Here is a 22,850-nt window from a genome sequence, read left to right on the forward strand (position 1 = left end):
AAAGAAGAAAAGAGAGAAGAATCAAATAGACACAATAAAAAATGATAAAGGGGATATCACTACCAATCCTACAGAAATATAAATTACCATCAGAGAATACTATAAACACCACTACACAAATTAACTAGAAAATCTAGAAGAAATAGATAAATTCCAGGACACATACACCTTCCCAAGACTAAACCAGGAAGAAGTTGAATCCCTGAATAGACCAATAACAGGCTCTGAAATGGAGGCAATAATTAATAGCCTACCAACCAAAAACAGTCCAGGACCAGACGGATTCACAGCCGAATTCTACCAGAGGTACAAAGAGAAGCTGGTACCATTCCTTCTGAAACTATTCCAATTAATAGAAGAAGTGGGAATCCTCCCTCACTCATTTTATGAGGCCAGCATCATCCTGATACCAAAGCCTGGCAGAGACACAACAAAGAAAGAGAATTTTAGACCAATATCCCTGATGAACATTGATGCAAAAATCCTCAGTAAAATACTGGCAAACCAAATCCAGCAGCACATCAAAAAGCTTATTCACCATGATAAAGTTGGCTTCATCCCTGGGATGCAAGGCTGGTTGAACATAGGCAAATCAATAAACATAATCCATCATATAAACAGAACCTGAGACAAAAAACACATGATTATCTCAATAGATGCAGAAAAGGTGTTCGACAAAATTCAACAGCCCTTCATGCTAAAAACTCACAATAAACTAGGTATTGATGGGATGTATCTCAAAATACTAAGAGCTATTTATGACAAGCCCACAGCCAATATCATACTGAATAGGCAAAAACTGGAAGCATTCCCTTTGAAAACTGGCACAAGACAGGGATGCCCTCTCTCACCACTCCTATTCAACATAGTGTTGGAAATTCTGGTCAGGGCAATCAGGCAGGAGAAAGAAATAAAGGGTATTCAATTAGGAAAAGAGGAAGTCAAATTGTCTCTGTTTGCAGATGACATGATTGTATATTTAGAAAACCCCATCATCTCAGCCCAAAATCTCCTTAAGCTGATAAGCCATTTCAGCAAAGTCTCACGATACAAAATCAATGTGCAAAAATCACAAACATTCCTGTACACCAATAACAGACAGAGACCCAAATTATGGGTGAACTCCCATTCACAACTGCTCCAAAGAGAATAAAATACCTAGAAATACAACTTACAAGGGATGTGAAGGACCTCTTCAAGGGGAACTACAAACCACTGCTCAACGAAATAAAAGAGGACACAAAGAAATGGAAGAACATTCCATGCTCATGGATAGGAATAATCATTATCGTGAAAATGGCCATACTGACCAAGGTAATTTATAGATTCAATGCCATCCCCATCAAGCTACCAATGACTTTCTTCACAGAATTGGAAAAAGCTACTTTAAAGTTCATATGGAACCAAAAAAGAGCCCACATTGCCAAGACAATCCTAAGCCAAAAGAACAAAGCTGGAGGCATCACGCTACCTGACTTCAAACTATACTACAAGGCTACAGTAACCAAAACAGCATGCTACTGGTACCAAAACAGAGACATAGACCAATGGAACAGAACAGAGCCCTCAGAAATAATGCCACACATCTACAACCATCAGATCTTTGACAAACCTGACAAAAACAAGAAATGGGGAAACGATTCTCTATTTAACAAATGGTGCTGGGAAAACTGGCTAGCCATATGTAGAAAGCTGAAACTGGATCCCTTCCTTACACCTTAAACAAAAATTAATTCAAGATGGATTAAAGACTTACATGTCAGACCTAAAACCATAAAAAGCTTAGAAGAAAACCTAGGCAATACCATTCAGGACATAGGTATGGGCAAGGACTTCATGAATAAAACACCAAAAGCAATGGCAACAAAAGCCAAAATTGACAAATGGGATCTAATTCAACTAAACAGCTTCTGCACAGTGAAAGAAACTACCATTAGAGTGAACAGGCAACCCACAGAATGGGAGAAAATTTTTACAATCTATCCATCTGACAAAGAGCTAATATCCAGAATCTACAAAGAACTTAAACAAATTTACAAGAAAAAATCAAACAACCCATCCAAAAGTGGGAGATGGATATGAACAGACACTTCTCAAAAGAAGACATTTATGCAGTCAACAGACACATGAAAAAATGCTCATCATCACTAGCCATCAGAGAAATGCAAATCAAAACCACAATGAGATACCATCTCACACCAGTTAGAATGGCCATCATTAAAAAGTCAGGAAACAACAGGTGCTGGAGAGGAGGTGGAGAAATAGGAACACTTTTACACTGTTGGTGGGACTGTAAACTAGTTCAACCATTGTGGAAGACAGTGTGGCGATTCCTCAAGGATCTAGAACTAGAAATACCATTTGACCCAGCCATCCCATTACTGGGTATATACCCAAAGGATTATAAATCATGCTGCTATAAAGACACATGCACACGTATGTTTATTGCAGCACTATTCACAATAGCAAAGACTTGGAACCAACCCAAATGTCCAGCAATGATAGACTGGATTAAGAAAATGTGGCACATATACACCATGGAATACTATGCAGCCATAAAAAAGGATGAGTTCATGTTCTTTGTAGGGACATGGATGAAGCTGGAAACCATCATTCTAAGAAAACTATAGCAAGGACAGAAAACCAAACACTGCACGTTCTCACTCACAGGTGAGAATTGAACAATGAGAACACTTGGACACAGGGTAGGGAACATCACACACTGGGGCCTGTTGTGAGGTGGGGGTAGGGGGGAGGGATAGCATTAGGAGATATACCTAATGTAAATGACGAGTTAATGGGTGCAGCGCACATGTATACATATGTACCAAACCTGCACATTGTGCACATGTACCCTAGAAATTAAAGTATAATAAAAAAGAAGAATAATAATCTTGGAGGGAAAAATAATAATAATAATAATTTAAAAGAGAAAAACTGGGAAAGTAAAACTATAAAAAATCTCTTCAAGCTCCCAATCTATTAGGTGGGCAGGTTCATGCCACAAGTCACAGTCGTGTAGTAAAGTGTACACACATGTGCAAGCAGGGACAAATATACGCAGGCACACATGTACATTCCAGCCACTCAAGTTCATACGGAATATATGCAAGAGTCTAGGGAAAAAATTTCTTCAGGAAAGTAACCGTTTTGGTCAAGACAAAAATGTAATCTACCAATAAATAGTGAATGACACGTGGAAAGGCAGAATAAACTTAATTTTAAAGAGTATGTTTAGTTACATTTTCAAATGGTATGCTATTATATTTACTATTCCAGGTGAACTGTCTAAATTTAAAGCAATGGTCTGTTAACCTAAAAAAATACAATAAACACATGCAAAAAAGTGTATGGAAGTTGAAGAAAAACATACTGTGTATACCACTTAAAATATAACTAGTATACTATTTAAAAATAAATTTACCCGACATGTGCAGACTTTTCAGGTTCCCTGTATATTTTTAGAACACATAATGCTCATGGACACTGACTGCACTGATTCTGTATCTCGTAAAAATATAAAGGAAAGAAAGGGAAAGTATTTTCAAGATAATCTTTTTGGTTAAATGACATTTCACTAAAAATGGACCTGCATGATTAAAACAGGATATGTACAACATGGAAGATAAAGAAACTCTAACATTTAAATTGTTACTTAGCACAGACAATTAAAAATTGATAGTGAGCTACAGCTATGTATTTCTTTCATGGTCAACAGCCTTCTAAGCCTAGTCATTTGGGACTGACACTGGATTAAACACTCTCCCCTCTTCCTATTCTTTTACGGAGAAAGCTGTATTCAAAGTATACTCAGTTTTTAATTTTCAATTACAAAAAGTAACCACAGTGTGAAAGTAAAATCTGAAGTAATTTTGTTAGTTTTCTTAGTATTAGATTCTACATACTGAAAATACTATTTTCTCTTTTGTATTTTACAACACATATTTTTAAAAAATTATTCCAACAATGCAGAAGTACATGTAGTACAAGACAAACATCTTCTATTGCTTCATAATTCCATTTCCCAGATGAATCGCCATCATCGGTTTGATGTTTTTCCAAAACATTTTCCTATAAACATATTTTACACAAGCTTATTTTGTTCTAGAAAATTCAGATTCCTCTCACATGAGAGAAACGCTACCTTCACAATTTGTTGAATGTACTTCTTTCATGGCTATAAAATCTTTTATTTTAAAGAGTAATCACTTTAAGAAAATATGACCCGCCTACACTCTCTAAACCAATGTAGCTCTGTCATTGTCTGACAACACCCAGCTTACCTGCACGCGCCACACTCAAATGTCCCGTTTCCTTCATGACACTTGGGACTTTCAGGGATGCCTTCGCTTTGGCATTCACATTCACAGATGTACTGAAGAATAACCTCTACTTCCTCCGTAAAGCCCAGAGGCCTAATTTTAAAGCTGTCAGAATCCTTTTTTGGACACTTATTTGAAGTTATGCTAATTTCAAATTGAACCTTGAAGGGAAAAAAAAGATTAACAACCAACTAAGCAATTTAAATCTACTAAAAAACATTTCAAAAAGTTGCTCACTTATTTTAATGTTTCTCAAAGTATAAACTAAATTTGCTTATAAATAACCAATGTTTTCTAAGAAAATGCTTTATACAACTTACCTCATCTCCAATGGAAATATTGGAACATTTTCTTCCATTTTCCCCTGTTCCATTCACCCCGTTCTTGCAGTAAGATTTGTAACTTATTGTTACTCCTTCTGACAATTTGCCATTTTCCAAAATGACTTCTGAGGAAAGGGACTAAAAGAACGCCTAATTATACACAGGAAAAGTCAAACAAAATGCTACTTGAATGCATAAAACCAATGGATAAATAAACTGTTCAGAAAAAAATATATTTCAATAAAATATTTACAAGCCAAATCCAATTGAGTAACTAGAAAACACAGAGGCCAGAGAAACAGGTTTTAATTAATAAGGATCCAATCTTTAAAATAAAACACACAATTGAAAAGAGTATTCCTGTTTTAACCACTGATTTAAAATACTCAAGATCACACAGTGCAGAGGGCTGTTACTAATTAGGAGGAGTCTTAAGAATGTGGAATAGGCCGGGCATGGTAGCTCACGCCTGTAATCCCAGCACTTTGGGAGGCTGAGGCAGGTGGACTGCCTGAGCTCAGGAGTTGGAGACCAGCCTGGCCAACACAGTGAAACCCGTCTCTGCTAAAATACAAAAAAAAAAAAAAAAAAAGTATCCGGGCATGGCAGCATGCACCTGTAATCCCAGCTACTCAGGAGGCTGAGACAGAAGAATCGCCTGAACCCAGGAGAGGCAGGGGTTGCAGTGAGCCAAGAATCACGCCACTGCACTCCAGCCTGGGTAACAGAGTGCGACTCCATCTTAAAAAAAAAAAAAAAAAAAGAAAACGAAATTAAATGCTGTCTTCCTCATCGGCAAAATGGCATTTCTGTAGTCCTACCTCTCTAGCTAACTAGGACTAGGGTAAACAATCAACTATGCAGTCTAGGAACAAATTTGCTTAAGGAACCATTGTAGCCCAGCCAAAAAACAAAAAAAAAAAAAACAAAATGCCCCAAGAAGGAAGGACTCAAGCCAGGGCTTGTTTAACGTATGAGACTATTCAGGACAAATGGAGAAGGGTGCAATGGCAAGCTATCTCTTGTTCACACCCCTGAAAGAACAGGAGTTAGGAAAATTATCTAAGACAAGGGAGAATGAGAAAAGCTGTGGAACAAGTAAAATCTTAAAAACCTTTATAAAAACCCCTCCAAATCAGGCCTTTCCAAACCATTATGGTACCCCCATAAAAAAGGGAAGCCTCATATGGTGGGCTGGCCTTTCCAAAGCGTTACGGTACCCCCATGACATGAAGTAAAAATGTCTAAAATTAAAGCTGCCAAAGGGTTAGGGGGTTGGGGGCTGAAAGTGGTGCACGAGGCACACAAGGGGTACCATAATATTACAATTGCCTTCAGATTATTTAAATGATTATTAATTAAGGCTAACTCGGTGTGATTAAAGTACACTGAATTATGCTCAAAAAGGATAAGCCAGGCCGGGCGCGGTGGCTCACGCTCGTAATCCCAGCACTTTGGGAGGCCGAGGCGGGTGGATCACGAGGTCAGAAGATCGAGACCACGGTGAAACCCTGTCTCTACTAAAAATATAAAAAAAAATTAGCTGGGCGTGGTGGCGGGTGCCTGTAGTCACAGCTACTCGGAGAGGGTGAGGCAGGAGAATGGTGTGAACCCGGGAGGCGGAGCTTGCAGTGAGCTGAGATTGCGCCACTGCACTCCAGCCTGGGCGACAGAGCGAGACTCTGTCTCAAAAAAAAAAAAAAAAAAGGATAAGCCAATTCCTCTTTAATTTCAATTCAACTTCCTCCCATCTGTGAGGGGAAAACAACACTATAAATCTTTTTGAAATAGGCAAATCACACGTATATTTACATTTTTATATATTTTATGGTATATGTATATATGAGTGTGTGTGTACCTCCTGAAATAGAAACCTATATCCTCTGAATATATGGGAAGAGAAGAATTGGCAAAAAAAAATTTTCTAGCACAATTCATTAGAATAGATGACTCTATAAAGGATATTTTGGGGAGGAAAAAGATTGGAGAAATCCTGTAAGTTTAAATGTAAGTTATGTTTTACAATTGCTTTCTAACAAGGAGATCTATTCCTTAATGATAAACAAACAGTTATTTGGAAATACTCCCCACACGCCTTTATCACATTTTCATTGTTTAGGCTATGAATCTTGCTTTTGTAAGACAATATGTATAAAGTTTTTCCTCTAGATACAGAATTTAAGTTTTTTTGTAGTAGTTTGGGCTCACTAAAGTGTGTATGAAGGAAGTTTTACTTTCTTTGAACAAAGTATTCTCAACAGGGTATTGTCCAAAACTGATCTTATTTAACATGTACTCACATTGTATGCATCAATGATCAACTGAATTACATTGCTAGAATTTGCAGATAATGTTCCTACTGCTGACTTAGGGATCAAGTTTTTCAGCTCCTGCAATTAAAAGATAAAACACGTAAAATACAACTACTATTCATTCAACCAATTAGCATCCACTGAGCAACTTTTATCTTTAAATGCCAGTTCCCATGTTTCCTCCTAACTAACTTTAGGAGTCAAACCTAGAAACCAGTTTTATAATATGTGATTAAAAATTAATATAAACCACTTCTGTAAAATTCGGTTTGCCTATCTGGTGGCATTTTCCCACATTTCAATTCAGACATGATTTGTCTCTAACAACTCAACCAAAAGTGTTTAGAATTTTGTTCTTTTTATCTCACACATTTACCTTGTAAACGGGCTGAAATTCTTCAGTAACTGCAAAAATCGTCTGAATATTATTTTCACTCAGTTTCTGGACAAGGTGAGCAATAGAAGGATAATCCTAAGAAATCAAGTAATATAATTTAGTATGTAAATACACCCTTATAATCTCTTCTAATTTTTCAATCTAGTCATACATGCAAGATTATGCATAACTTGATTACAAGACTGCTTTAGATAACTAGATTACATATATAATCCATATATAGCTAGATTACATCTAGTTGCATACATATAACTAGATTACAAGACTGCTTTCAAATAACAGTATCAAATATAAACTGCTGAAGTGAGTCGTGTGTATACATGAATTGCTAATCCTCTTTACTTTCATGTACGAACAAAAAATTCCATATTTAAAAGGTTTTAAATAGTAAGATTATCTATGTATATTAAATATAAGGACAATGAAATTAAAGAATAGTCAGTAATTAAATATTATCTACAACTTAAGAAAAAGACCAAGATTTACCATTTAGATTTCTTCTAGAATTTGAATGCTTTGCAAATATTTATTTTCAATACAGGCAGAGTGACTGCTTTTAAAAATCGTATAAGACAGAGTATGAGACTAGATAAATTATTTATTTAGAAATAGTACTGACTGTGTTACCAAATGCTGTGGGCGGGGAGTTGAAGCAAAGAGTGAAAGTGGCATCTGGGCATCCCTTTCCCACCCCAGTGAGGCCCTTGTCTGAGCAGAAGGAAGCAAATACAAAGCTGCATCTTCACAAACAGCAACACTAGCTTTCCTGCACTTTCAGTCAGGACCCCTGCTTACCAAAACAGCAAAACCTCAAACCCTGAGAAACCCCAAGCCAGTCACCCACAAGCTCTTAGTATTAAACATTAAAATCCAACATAAACACATTCACTGTGTAAGGAACTAAGCACTTACATAATAATGGCTCATTGTGTACATATTATTTTCCAGGTGACATTGTCCATCATTTGGTAAAACAATGCCACCAAGTTTCCCATCTCCAGCAAAGTGAAACCCAGCATCCGTGGAAAACACCAGCAGCCGTGTAACATTCCTCCAGCCAATCAGTGACTTGAAAAGAAAAGGAATTCAATTTTAAAACACTATTCACGGTAATTCAACAAAAATCCTTTAATTTTCATACAGGCCACCATGTATTTTTAACCTAATTCTGTATTTTCTGTGTCTTCTCTTTATACAATGCTAATTATCTTGCTGAGAAATGCACAAAGCCCGCTGAATGAAGCTCTTCCATCCCATGTAAAACCATATCTTGCCTGACCATCCATCTCTCTCAATCTCTCAGTTCTTTTTAAAAAATTGTTTTTTGTCTGTTTGGTTTGGTTTAGTTCTGCTTATTATCATATCTCCAGCAGCCAGCAAGCCAGCACACTGCTTGGCAAGCAGTGAGCACTCAATGGGCATTTGCTGAATAAATGAAAGTGTCTGAGCCTATCCTTACTTTACTCCACTGCTGCTGTCTTGTCCCCATCCACCCATCTCTGCTCTATGTTCTATGCCACACACCTTTATCAGCCCACCATATGAGATTTCCTTTGTTTATAACAGAAATAATTATCTTGTTTAAGGATAATTTCACCCATTCTAACTCCTCAATCAGTACTGTTTATGTGCTCATTTGCTTTATTCCTGCCCTTTCCAATAAAGAATCTAAAGTAATCGTAAAATCTTCTTGTCACTATGGTAATTCATAATTATAAAATCATAGGACTATAGGAATTTACTTGCTTTAGTTAATTTATTTAATACGTCTGTTTAGATCTTCATAAGACTGTAAAATCCTTTAAGGTGGGAATCACATTTATTAATACTGGCAATCTTTCAAAAGTGGAGTGTCTGATTCTTTTGCATCTAGAAGAGTGGATCAGCATGACCAACACAGAAAAATAGCCACAACCAAGGGTGCTATGGCTTGTTTAATCCCACAGGTTAAGACCTAGTTAGAGGCAGCCCAGAGAATGCCCTCCCCACAACGAGCTGCTAACAGGTTCACACATCAATGGCTAGTAAGAAAAGAGGTGTAAGGCTAGGCACTACCTGGAATGCTACTTGCTTCGGCTGTAACAGCAGGGACTAACCTTAAATTGCAAACACTCTAGTAAAAAGTTGAAAGTAATAACAATATAGGAATTAGTATTTGCTGAATGCTCATTGGTACTTTATACAGACGGATGCATTTTAACTTCACAAGAGCCCTATGAGGTAGATACTATTATTAACATCCTTTCTTAAAGAGAACAGCCCTGGAGAGGCTAAGTAAATTGCCCAGCATCAGTGGTGATAGAAAAATTCTTAATTACTATCCATATTCCTTCACTTATTATTTTGGGCATCAATTAGCACCTTAGCAAATTGACTGAAAAATAACCATTAAGAGGCCTCTAAAATCAAAGGTCATCTAGAGAATGGGGGCACTGGACGGAACAAAAATGAGACAAGAGTAGGTACGCAAGACAAACTTGACCTGACAATGTTTTCTAGTTTCAGCCTCAGCCACATCATTAAAGTGTCATTTCAAAATATGTAGCTGCTACATGGATCATAAAATACCAATTATTGATCCAATAGGGATGGGCTTGCTACTGAAAATCTTACAATTAAAATTAGAAATATTGTATCACTTCTCAAAATACATCTATTCATATAGCTTAAAAACTAGAGCTTAAAAAGTTCTTTCTTTTTGAATTACTAAGACACAAGAGAAAGATGCGTCTTTCAAAAACAGTGAGAAGAAAACTGACCAAAGGAAAATGATACAAGATACTCTCCCTTTGAGCAATTTCAAGGTTCCTGGTGATGCCTCAGATAATAACATCAATTCTATCTCTGGTACAAAGCCAGAAAGTTAGGACACATAGGCTTTTCTAAAATACAGACCACCAGCTACAGTACAGAGAGGACGCCCCACTGTTTCAAATGGTTAGCATTCTGTCTTTTAAAAACCTGCAATGAATAAACTAACTGTGTGGTTTGCATAAAGATTAAATATGCTTTTATAAAGGCACTTTATATATAGAGGCGATTTAAGGGTTTACTTAAATTACTTCCCTAAGATAATCAGAAAATTAAGGTAAATTTTTCTATTAACATAGTAAAATCACACTTAAAATTCACACACATAATAGAAACAATACCCCTCATAGGAAATGAATGCGCTTACTCCACAAACTGCAACTTGCATGATGGCATCGAAACCACCTTCTGGAGAATCCAAATTTCCAGATATGCGCTGTTTTCCAACAAGTTCATTAAATACTTCTCCTTTATTAGTAAGACTGAGTACATTTTTGTAGCTAAATGGGCTGGTGCAGTTCTGTTCACTTGTGCAAGGGTTCCTGAGCTTAGCTGGTGTTGTGCTAATGTAAGGCATCACGGTCTTTTCCACAAATGAGCCAAATCCTGTAAAGAAAAAAATGGTACATAAATGAATGAATGGATGGATAGATGGAAAGACAGAGACTTGCATTGTTTAAAAACTTCATCTATGTTACCAAATGTAAGTTACTATGGACTGAATGTCTGTGTTACCCCAAAATTCCTACATTGAAAACCTAATTTCCAACATGATGGTATTAGGAAGTGGTTCCTTTGGAAGGTGATTAGATCATGAGGGCAGAGCCCTCATGAATGGGATTAGTGACATACAGTTTGGGTATTCGTCCCCGCCCAAGTCTCATGTTAAAATGTGATCCCCAATGTTGAAGGTACGGCCTGGTGGGAGGTATTTGGATCATGGGGGCAGATCAATCCCTCATGGCTTGGTGCTATTCTGACCATAGTGAGTGAGTTCTCATGAGATCTGTTATTTAAAATTGTGTGGCACCTCCCCCCACCTCTTGCTCCTGCTCCCACCATGTGAGAAGCCTGCTCCCCACTTTGCCTTCTGCCATGATTGGAAGCTTCCTGAGGCCTCCCCAGAGGCCTTGCTGATGCTAGCGCCATGCTTCCTGTAGAGCCTGCGGGACCATAAACCAATTAAATCTCTTTTCTTCATAAATTACCCAGTCTCAGATATGTCTTTATAGCAACGTAAGAATAGACTCCTACAGTGACCTCATCAAAGAAGCCCCAGAGAGCTGCTGTCCCTCTGCTGCTATGTGAGTACATGGCAAGAAGGTATCATCTAAGAACCCAGAAGAGGGCCCTCACCAGATGCTCAATCTGCCTGGGTCTTAGACTTCTCACCTCCAGAGCTGTGAGAAACAAATTTCTGTTTTTCATAAGCCACTCAGTATATAGTATTTTCTTAAAGCAGCACAAATGGACTAAGACCTAAGTCAATCTTTTTATTTTGCCTCCCTACTTTAAAAATAACTCACATTCATTTTCTTGGCACACCAGCTCTCAATAATGACATGCTGAACAAATGAATAAATAAATATTCTAGAATTCTGGCCATTTTAAAAAAGACCAATTTGGTAGAAGCTCCCTAATGCCATGGTCCTTGAATTATGCTTGCAGAATAAAAGAACATTTTAAGCAAGTGCTATTTTTTAATGTTTCCACCAAAATAGGGCTAATTTTTGAAAGGCAGCTCTTAGGACTCATAACTGTCAAATCTTTCTAATATTCTGTTGCTAAACCTCTGCAGCAACAGTAGTGGAGAGAAGCAGGCAAAAAAGAAGTTAAGCTGGGGATGCATGAAATGGGAAAAATAAGGTGTGGAAAGCAGATCATCATCATATGAAAAATCTAGGTCTAAGGTGAGATCAGGCTGTATAGGCAGGTGCAGACATACTAATTAGTAATTAGATAAAATGTGGGTACTCAACACAAGTCAGAAGGGCCAGGAGTGGTGGCTCACGCCTGTAGTCCCAACACTCTGGGAGGCCAAGGCAGCTGGATTACCTGAGGTCAGGAGTTCGAGACCAGCCTGGCCAACATGGTGAAACCCCATCTCTACTAAAAATACAAAAAATTAGTTGGGCGTGGTGGCAGATGCCTGTAACCCCAGCTACTCGGGAGGCTGCAGCAGGAGAATCACTTGAATCTGGGAAGCGGAGGTTGCAGTGAGCCGAGATCACACCACTGCACTCCAGCCTGGGCAACAAGAGCGAAACTCTTAAAATAAAAATAAGTCATAAGATAAATGATCAAGTTAGTGTGAAAATAAGCATGCAAGTCATTATCTATGAGGTACAATCTGTGTCAAACAGTAGCATCCAGTGACAGAGGAACAAGGTGGCAGAAAAGATTATTAAACGTGTGACTGGAACATCAACTTCCACTCAGAAAAGGCTAAAAAACTGGCCTGTTTATCTCACAAGTATGTTGTGAGTAACAAAGGAAGAAAATATAAAACAACATCTGAGAATTGCCAAGACTTTATAATGAAAATGGTCAATGTTCCCAACATTCCTACCAATTCTGAAGTCCGAAGTAATCCTCCTCATTTCATTCATCAGATCTGTTCCAAGACTTTTTACATTCTCCAAATCGTCTTTCATTGAATAAGACAGGTCCATAAGGTAGTAGAGGTCAATGGGATAGTCTTCGGCTCTCTTGAATTTTAATGTAAATGTCTGTGGCTCCCCTAATTAGACAAGAGATTAGAAAATGAAGCTTGCCTGTTGGCAATCAAACGCAAACGAGAAAAACCAAATAAATGTGGTTTACATGGTAAACACAATAAAATAAAACATGTTGTCATAATTTTTACAAAAACCTGGGAATTCCATAAGTAACTCAATGGGTATGAATTCAGTTTCATTCAACAAATACTTAAAACACCAGGCCTTCAGGATGCAAAGATAAAAAAGAGATTCCCAATCCACAGTGGACAAAACAGACAAAAAAAGTCAGTTTATAAGAGAAGAAAACAAATAGGACACCATAAATTAGTCTGGGGAGGGCAAGGCAGAACACGTGATAGGGTACAACTGACTTTTTAGACACTGAAGTTGTGAACCCTGTTCTGTGTGTAATGGGATACCACTCCCTGCAAGTGAATAACATGATCCGATTTTTACTTTAGAAAACCTGGCAGAAAAGCTTTAAAAATAAATTACTGAGGCAAAGAGACTAGCTAATCTACAAAAGAAACCCAGAGAGAGATGATGAAGGAGGAGAAGAGAGAGATACAAGAGATGTTAATGTAATTTACTTAGGAAATACAGGAGAGAGGTTTGGATGAAAATGTAATTAAAATTTTAACTTGTAGTTTTCTCTATATAGATTTCTAATAGGCAGTTGGAGAAATGGGTTTGGAGCTCAAGAAAAAGTCTGTGTTGCTGCAGCATATAATTGGTTTTAAAGCCATGAGAGGAAAGCTGACATTTAGGTGGACTGCAAAAAGGGAGGAAGAAAAAAGACACAAAAAGAGAGGCCTGGAAGGCAATGGTAAGAGACACAAAGAAAAACCGAGGAGTGGTATCACTGATCAAGGGGACAGCATTTCAAAAAGTACAAAGTGTTACTTGGTACAAAAGAGTTTAAAAAAAAAAAGCCCTGACAAGGGTCCCCTGGAGGTCTGCAGACTGAAGGCGATGGTGGAGCTTTGCTAGAGCAGAATGAGGAGGAGCGGGCTGACCTGGTTGAGGAGGGGCCGGGAGGGAAGTGAGGGGACAGGGCCACTCTACCATTCTCCTGACAAGAAAGGTCGGAAACCAGAAAAGGGAGGAAGAGGACTTGTTTTTTCCTTCATGTTTAGATGTGGGACTGACAGACATAATCACAAAAACCTTAACAGTTTAATAATACTAAACAAATACAAAGGAAAAGAACAGGTTGAAATGTTGCTTTTATAATATATTATGTAATTAGACCAGAGAATGAACACTTTCATTTTTAAAACTCACTAAAGCTAATTAATACTTTCTGAATCTTTAACAAAATTTACTTTGAACATTAGGCAACATTTAATATTATTCCAAGTATATATGTCTTACAATTGTTATATCTGCAAAAAATTTTCTAAAATTTAAACAATTCCACATTTTTGAGTGCCAGTCCACATGTAAAAACGAGCCTTCAACAGAAACTGGTCAGAGTTTGCATAAAGCTGGTGTTGAATGCCTCAAGTAAACACGCAGGTATTCACAGAATTGGGCTTCCATACCTGATCTTAATCGCAAAACCAACTGCTGTGGTTGGATCTGAGTAATATCCTCTGGCTTGAGCTTCTCTGCCGTTCCTTTGCTACGGTTGGTTACATTTTTATTTTTCTTTATATCTTTGGAGCCTCTGGGATTTTCTATGTCATCTGGAGGGCAACCCTTCTTTTTTAAGGCTTCTAAATCATCACATCGTGCAGAAGTAGGCATTCCTTCCTGTAAAAATGTCTAAATGACATAAAATACAGGTATAAATGAAAAGTGTAATGGTCAAACCTTTTTACATAATGATTGCAAATAAGCAATTAAGTTGCAAAACATCAAATCACATCTAATGTACCTCAGTTCTGGCTTTTAAACAAAATGCTCCCTTCATCCAAACTGTGGTTAAGTGTTCTTGTTAAAAAACAATCATTTCCGAGAAAGTAATATATTTCCCAGAACTGATCCAAGTGTTCATAGTAAATGCTCTATCTTGTAATTCAGAGTATCTAATCAAAAGCAATTTTCTTAGCGAAATCACTAATTGAGCATGGTTAATGGCTACTAATAATGTATACATACACCCAAATATCAGATCATTTCTCCAAAATTTCCCTTTGAAAAGTCCTTACAAAGCGTCTCATATTACGTGGCACTCTCCCCATCGCAATATGCTGAACAACCCGATGTTTAGGGAAAACAGATGAGCTTAAAAACATCTCAATTAATTATGGCATTTTTTAAAAGGACAACACAAAATTTAGCACAGATTAAATAAGTATTCCCACAGGTTTGAAAAAACTTCAAGTATTAGCTATTATTGTAAATAAGTTTTTTAAAAAACTTATAAAAAGCAAAATAGTAAGTATATGACTAGGGTAAAGGTCCTAATGGCAGGTAAATTTCAAAAAAGGAAAAAAGGTCCTAATGGGAGGTGAATGGATATTTGCAGTAGTAAAATTTCTAGTAATGACAAAGATTTTAAATGTGCTATACGTCAGACAACTTAGAAATAAAAATTTAATGAGATAGCCGAAAAGTACCTTAGCGAATTCAAAAACACTGCTGTTAAAGATCTATATAAAGACTGTGAATAAAGGTGTTTCATGAAATGTGAAAATGGGGGGGAAACAGTGACATTATATATGGTATTTATTTATCAAATATCAATTTAATGGTGCTGTATAAAGTAACAGTAAGTGAAGATATTTAAAGAATACACAATGGTTTTTACATAACATTTTTTAAGAGAAACATCACACTAATGAGAATATTTATGTAATCAACAACTGGAAGGGAATACCAAGAATCAGGTAATTCAAAGCTGCACTACTTTTATTTATTAAACCTAAACTACTACCCACCAAAGCACAAGATCCTAGTGAATTACACATTTCTAAATACTAATCAATCCAGGAAATTTACGATCATGACACCCAAATACAATTTCACTGAATAAATTCAGAAAGCCTTTAAAGTTTTAAGAATTATGCTCCAAAGCTCAAAGGCTAAGATAATCCTCAACTACAGATAATCTATAGTCCCCATAAAATGCATACGTTAACAATAATAGCAGCTACCACTTATTTAGAAGTTTTTAAGTGAAACTGCTTTAAGTTCATCAATTCTAATTATTGTAACAATAGATAAAGCGGATATTATCATCCTCATGTTCAGATATGAAAACCAAGAGCTTCAGTTACATAAGCCTTGCCTGAGACAAACTCACAACGCTCCATATTTCCTCCACTGTTGCCAATGTAATCTCAACACACCACTTTTAGAAAGCACCATTAGAAAATTTTTTTAAAAAAAACAAAACCTCTCATTTTTTCTTTCATGTGGTCAAACCATACGACATATCTGACATTTGACCACTTAGGCGTACAAAAACTGGCCCTTGAAACTTGGGCCCAAATGCCTGCATGAAAACAAAATCAACAACCCCTTGATATTCTGATATTAGTTATTCATTCTGTGAATAAATTATACAACCTCAAAATGACTTCTCCTTACCTTCTCTTTTGATTTATTCATTCATTCATTCATTCATTGACTCATTGAACGTTTAGTAGGCTTTGTGGAAGGTACCATATTAGCAAAAGTACAGAGATGACAAAAGTGAATAAAATCCAAACCCTAATTAACCTCAATAAGCTTATATTGGGATGCAAATCAATTCCAGTAGTTCAACTCAAGTATAATTAGGAAGGTTAATTTATACCTCCCCATCAAAAAAGGGGAAATCTAAAACAGTCAAACTAAATGACTAGGATTTTTTTGAAGGTTCTCCAGTAAAAATATAATATGTGCCACAAAGATGAGCTACAAATGTATGTATTTTAAAATTGTTTAGTAGCCACACTAAAAAAAGAAAAGAAAATTTTAACACTGTTAGAACATTCTTTTTAAATATACAAAAATTATCATTTCACCATTATTATTTATTTAATACTAAGTCTTTGAAATCCTGTATATCTTTGAAACTTAGAGCAATTCTAATTTGTACAAAAGTGCTCAATAGCCACATCTGCCTAGTGGCTACTGTGTTGAACCACATAGCTCCAGACCATTAGGTTATTCAATAAATATTGATTTACATAAAAACTAATATGTGCTTCCCAAGGATACAGCACTGAGCCACACTAAATGACCAGAGAACAAATGGAAAGGAGTTGAGCAACCTTACTTACTGAATTTGTGCACCACCCACAATTTGGCCCTGCTTGTATACATTCTCCACATGATTTGGCATTTGCTTTTAAACATCTGTTTTCATCTGTCAGAAGAAAGAACAGAACATTTTATGTGAAGTGTCAGAGAGAAAATAATGAAAAATCAGAATCACAATGACAATGCAATATATATGTTAAAGATTAATACTATGACCTAGTTACCATCTAAACTAGACCTTCCCCAAAGAGAGCAGGATTTTTTAATTTAATTTTTAATTTTTGTGGGTAAATAGTAGGTGTCTGCATGTATGGGGTACATGAGATATTTTGATACAGGCATACAATGCATAACAGTCATATAATGGTAAATGGGGTATTCATCCCCTCAGGCCTTTATCCTTTGTGTTACAAAGAATCCAATTATACTCTTTTAGTTATTTTAAAATATACAACTATATTATTATTGACTACAGTCACCCTGTTGTGCTACCAAATACTAGGTCATACTTATTCTTTCTATTTTTTTGTACCCATTAACACTCCCGACTTCCTCCCCACCTTCTCACTACCCTTCCCAGCCTCTGGTAACCATCCTTCTACTATCTTCATAAGTTCAATTGTTTTAATTTTTAGCTCCCACAAACCAGTGAGAACAATGCGAAATTTGAGACCATGATTTTGGATCACCTTGACACCGAAAGCCACAGAGAAACGTAAGTTATCTTCCTTGTCTTCTGTATCAAAGACAAGACATAATTCAGAATATCATTCTCGACTGTCATAAATGTCATGAGTGTCTCTTACATCTGGGTAAAGTATTATTTCCTGTCATTTAACTCATACTACCATACCCACAAAAATCTTCAGGGCTTTCCCTTTGCTTTCAGTATGTTAAATAAATGAAAAGTCCACATTCATCTAATCCATAATCCCAGAATTTCTCAGGCTCTATGGTTTCTTTGCATCCACCTAAGGAAGAGTATGCCTTCTACATGGTAAGCGCTAATACAGACTGTCTCCAACGTATCTTTTCTGATTATAAACCCAGCATATGCTTCTTATAGAAAATCTGGAAGACACATAAGAGCATAAAGAACAAACTCACTGAATCTGTTAACTAAGAGAGGACTGCTGCTAACATTTTTGCCTATTTCTTTCCAGTCTTTTTCCTATGCAGATAAATAGCAAGGGGAAGCAAGCATACATATATATTAATAGATGTATTATTTACATGAAACTGAGGATACACTTTATATATACAGCTGTACAGTTTTGTATACTGTTTTTTATACCTTACCCTAAGTTTTTATTCTTATCATCACAAATTCTTTTCAAAAATAATTAAAAAGCTTTTAATGATTATGTATTTCAATATGAGTGTACTCTATTTAATGCTGGACAAATTTAGATTGTTTCCAAATGTATGTGTGCACAGTTCACACATGCTTGCTCACATGCACACATAAACACCCCAAGTACACATATACACATACTGTACTACATGCATATACACATGCTGATGACCAGTCTTATATATAAACCTTAGTACACATCTGATTATTTCCTTATAATAAATCCCAAAAGAATAATTAACTACTAAGTTGAAGAGTATATTAACATTTCTAAAATTCTCTATACACACTAATTTCTATCCAAAAGTAATATACAGTTGACCCTCTGTGTCTGTGGTTTCCAAATCAGTGGATTCAAGCAACCACAGATCAAAAATGTTTGGGGGTAAAAAAGTGTACTGAACATGTACATACTTTTCTTCTTGTCATTATTCCCTAAACAATACAGTATAAAAACTATTTACATAGCATTTACATTGTATTAGGTATTATAGGTAATCTAGAGAAGATTTAAAGTATACAGGAGGACATGTGTAGGTTATATGCAAATATCATGCCATTTTATATCAGGGACTTGAGCATTTGTGGATTTTGGTATCTAAAGGAGGTCCTGGAACCAATTCCCCATGGATACCATAGGGCAACATTACTAATATAAGCTCCCACAAAATGGCAGTGTACAAATACCATTCTAACACATTTCCAACCAAACAAAGTGCTTTAATGTTAAAAAACTGTTGCTCATTTAATAAGTGTAAATTAGAATATCAATTCAGTGGTCAAGCCTATCAATTTCAGGTTTTACATTGTTTCATCTTTTTACTAACCATTTCTTTTATAATTTTGTTACGTCTTTTGCAAATTTTTTTGTTATGTTCCTCAGTTTTTATTGGATATCTACACACATTAATGAAGTTGAACCTTTGGTTTCTCATGTTTACGGTGTTCTGACACAGAATGTTTTTATTATTGATTTTATGTAATTAATTTATCAATACTTTTTTTACGGTCTCCTGCTTCATTTTTACTACTTGTAGTAAGTCCTTCCAATCCTGATATCAAACTGCTCTATGCAGTGTAGTTTTTCAAGATTCAGAGGACAGAACTGGGTATCCATTATTCCAGATGTGGAGCCACGTCTTTATAGAAGGATTAAATACATTTTCAGCTTTATTTTCACTGCTCTCCTAGATGATGCCAACATTTTCCAAGACTTTTTTTTTATCAAAGAGTGAGAATGTCTTCTAGAAAGTCTTTGTAGATAATAATGGACAGTTCATAATCCTCCATTCTACACATTTACTTCATTTGCTTCTAAATATACTACTTGCTTTTGCCTTCTGTTCACTTACACATTCTCGTGTTCTCAAAAGATCTTCTTGCAATGCGTTCAATCCCTAGCATTTTAGTACTTCACCAGCCAACCTGCCTCCCATCATCCCAGGTGGCAGGGGTGAGGGGAGTCTGACCATGAAGGATCTTGACCTTTCTCTGAGTGAGAGGGACAACTGCAGGGCTTCGAGAAGGAGCAGCATGATTATGACTTAGGTTCTCATATGAACCTAACTGGTCAAAGAGCAATACAAGATATGGAAATTTTAGGAAAAGACAACTAAGAAAACTTCTTGTTTTTACCTGTTTGAGCAAACACACAGCAAACTGAACTGATCAGTCCAACCCAGAAAATCAGCTGTAAATTCATCTGAAATGTAAAATGTGCCTTATATTAGTTATAAAGAAATAAAATGAAAAATGCATTAAATAGAAAGTATTACCCCACTGTCCCTTCTATTGCTTTTATAAACATGATGTCTCTCAAAACATTTCACTCCAGCCCCTCTCCACAGACCCTCGCCCATCTTCCCTCCCTACCTGGTTCCCTCACCTTGCACCTACACTGCGAAAATAACTTCCATACCAGAGCCCCAGAATCCATTCGTGCCTTTCTCTAAAGCAAACTGAATATATTTTAACATTTAATTAATAGCGCTCAAAAAAAAATCAGTGTTAGGTATTCCTCAACACCATAAAAGCTACCAACGGTCTCAGCCCACGGAATCTCTATCTCCATTATCTCCTGCGGCTCCCAGGGGCCCAGACTGGCATATCCAGATGCCTCAGTTATCTCAATGCTGAACATTTGTTTTCAAAAACCTAATCAAGTCATCCCCCTGCTAACAATGGGCTTCATCAGTTTTTATTTCTCCTCAGGCTAAGGCCAACATCCTGCATAAGGCCCCAAATAGATTTTTGAGCTTGTTTTCCCACTATCTCTCTTTTTTAAGAAAATCAACTTATGCCAGGAGTGGTGGCTCACACCTGGAATCCCAGCACTTTGGGAGGCTGAAGCAGGCAGATCACCTGAGGTCAGGAGTTTGAGACCAACCCAGCCAACATGGAGAAACCCCAGCTCTACTAAAAATTAGCCAGGCATCGTGGTGGGTGCCTGTAGTCCCAGCTACTCCGGAGGCTGAGGCAGGAGAATTGCTTGAACCTGGAAGGCGAAGGTTTCAGTGAGCCAAGATTGTGCCACTGCACTCCAGCCTGGGTGACAGAGCAGGACTCCATCTCAATAAAAAAAAAAAAAAAAAAAGAAAGAAAGAAAAGAAAATCAACTTCTATGCATGCAATAAGTAAAATCCTCAGTTTTAATTTCCTAGTGTCCAGACCCCCCACCTCTCCCCCATCAAAAAAAAGGAGGGCATAAGACAAACTGAAAAAGTCTTGTCTTCCAGAACCTCTAACCAAAAAATTAGGTAAAATTCTATATATTAAATACAACTACCCCAATTTCCTACCATTAGGTACATATGTAACTATTTTCTCTGAATCAAAGCTTTCACAATGATATGAATCTATATCTTTCATGGGTCAAAGATGGCTATGGCCACTGGTTGCAGACTTGATCCCTTAACTACTTACTGCTCTTGGACTAGCAGCCAATCTAATAATTATATATAAGTATCTGTCCCTCCACAAGAAGAAATACTCAAAAAAGCAAATTTATACAAAAAACGTTTAGGTTTAATCGTTATTGAAAAATGTAAATTAAAGCAGCTTAAGATGAACTAGCAAAAATAGAAAGTTTTTTAACCCAACAAACCTATGGCAGATGGCTGAGAGAAACCAACTGGTAGCTCTGTGAACTGATACAACTTTTGGGGAAATAATTTGACAATTTATATCAAAAACCATAAAAAAATTTATACCCTCTAATAATCCAGCTACTGGGAATTTACCCTAAGGAAATAATTAAATATATAAAAGGTGATACACATATACACACACATTCGGTATAGTACTCTAGTATATTCACAAGAGCAAAAATGTAAATATCCTATATCCAATAACAGGGAAATCTAACTGCATCAAGTTTATGGACTATTAGTCATTACAATAATAAAATGCAGCAACATTTAGTTATAGAGGGCCGAGTGCGGTGGCTCACGCCTGTAATACAGCATTTTGGGAGGCCAAGGCGTGTGGATCACGAGGTCAGGAGATCGAGACCATCCTGGACAACATAGTGAAACCCCGTCTCTACTAAAAATGCAAAAATTAGCTGGGTGTGGTGGCACACTCCTGTAATCCCAGCTTCTCAGGAGGCTGAGGCAGGAGAATTGCTTGAACCCGGGAGGCGGAGGTTGCAATGAGCCGAGATTGCGCCACTGCACTCTAGCCTGGCGAAAGAGCGAGACTCCGTCTCAAAAAAAAAAAAGAGTTACAAAATAATTTTGGATGTAAAGTACACAATAAGATGAGAAGAACGTGACTTTCTCAAGGCAGAAGAAAAGAAGATGAGAGGAATATAAAAATAATACTAATAGTTTCATATAATCTGAAGATAACAAAGAGTTATATGCACAATATAAAGACAATGAGGGCCGTTTGTTTTTTAAACCGTTAGGGTCTTCTTTCTACTTTCTTAATGAAAACAACTGTAGCACAATTTAACTGTGCAATTCTTTTTCTTGATAAATTTCCTTTAATATGAAAAAAGTTCACTGAATTCCAAGTTAACACTGAATATTTCTTTTACAGACCTCCATCTTCAAGGGCTTACATTCCAGGATGCTATTCCCCTGGCTCAGAGAGAATGCTTTAAGTTGTGCTCTGAGCACCCGAGAGAAAAGAGTTAAGAGTAACGTGAAAAGTCATCCACTTCTGCAATCGTGCTCAGCCCAGCAGATTGTTATGCCTGAGCTTGCAGTTTTGCTTATGTATCACCTATGACTGTATCCAAGAGACCAGCAAAATCTGAGTGTCACGGAAGTGTGAAATGCCTACCAAATTCACTTTTCAAGGCCTGTCTAAAAGGTTTAATGTGTAATAAATCCATTAGACTATAATTCTGAGCAAGTCAAATAATGTTATCACGATTCCAAAGCTATGAAAACAGACACCTGAAACATTAAAA

The 22,850-nt window shown here is 36.7% G+C and overlaps 1 protein-coding gene and 1 long non-coding RNA gene across 5 annotated transcripts in view; one reads left to right on the forward strand and one right to left on the reverse strand.

The window, feature by feature from the left end:
* Window positions 1-22,850, reverse strand: part of ITGB1 (integrin subunit beta 1) — a 56,932-nt gene that overhangs the window by 14,946 nt on the left and 19,136 nt on the right. For 2 of the 3 annotated variants that reach the window (XM_055275091.2, XM_063637350.1), the window contains exons 2-11: window positions 20,069-20,135; window positions 17,100-17,185; window positions 14,430-14,652; window positions 12,735-12,905; window positions 10,533-10,771; window positions 8,267-8,422; window positions 7,334-7,429; window positions 6,946-7,035; window positions 4,643-4,783; window positions 4,284-4,483 (exon numbers count right to left, since the gene is read on the reverse strand). In XM_055275091.2, the coding sequence (XP_055131066.1) occupies window positions 4,284-4,483; window positions 4,643-4,783; window positions 6,946-7,035; window positions 7,334-7,429; window positions 8,267-8,422; window positions 10,533-10,771; window positions 12,735-12,905; window positions 14,430-14,652; window positions 17,100-17,185; window positions 20,069-20,135 (1,469 nt within the window). Of the gene's footprint in view, window positions 1-4,283; window positions 4,484-4,642; window positions 4,784-6,945; window positions 7,036-7,333; window positions 7,430-8,266; window positions 8,423-10,532; window positions 10,772-12,734; window positions 12,906-14,429; window positions 14,653-17,099; window positions 17,186-20,068; window positions 20,136-20,752; window positions 20,997-22,850 lie in introns of those variants that run through there. The other variant, XM_063637351.1, reaches the window with a different exon arrangement.
* On the forward strand, window positions 8,378-22,564 carry LOC134736358 (uncharacterized). Of its 2 annotated transcripts, none has more exons than XR_010120325.1 (3): window positions 8,378-8,463; window positions 17,715-17,794; window positions 22,475-22,564. It is a non-coding gene; the product is annotated as an uncharacterized lncRNA (long non-coding RNA). The 2 variants fall into 2 exon arrangements; XR_010120324.1 differs by lacking the exon at window positions 8,378-8,463 and adding an exon at window positions 13,451-13,711.

Source organism: Symphalangus syndactylus, chromosome 4 (assembly GCF_028878055.3).
Source record: "Symphalangus syndactylus isolate Jambi chromosome 4, NHGRI_mSymSyn1-v2.1_pri, whole genome shotgun sequence".
Classification (NCBI taxonomy): Eukaryota; Metazoa; Chordata; class Mammalia; order Primates; family Hylobatidae; genus Symphalangus; species Symphalangus syndactylus.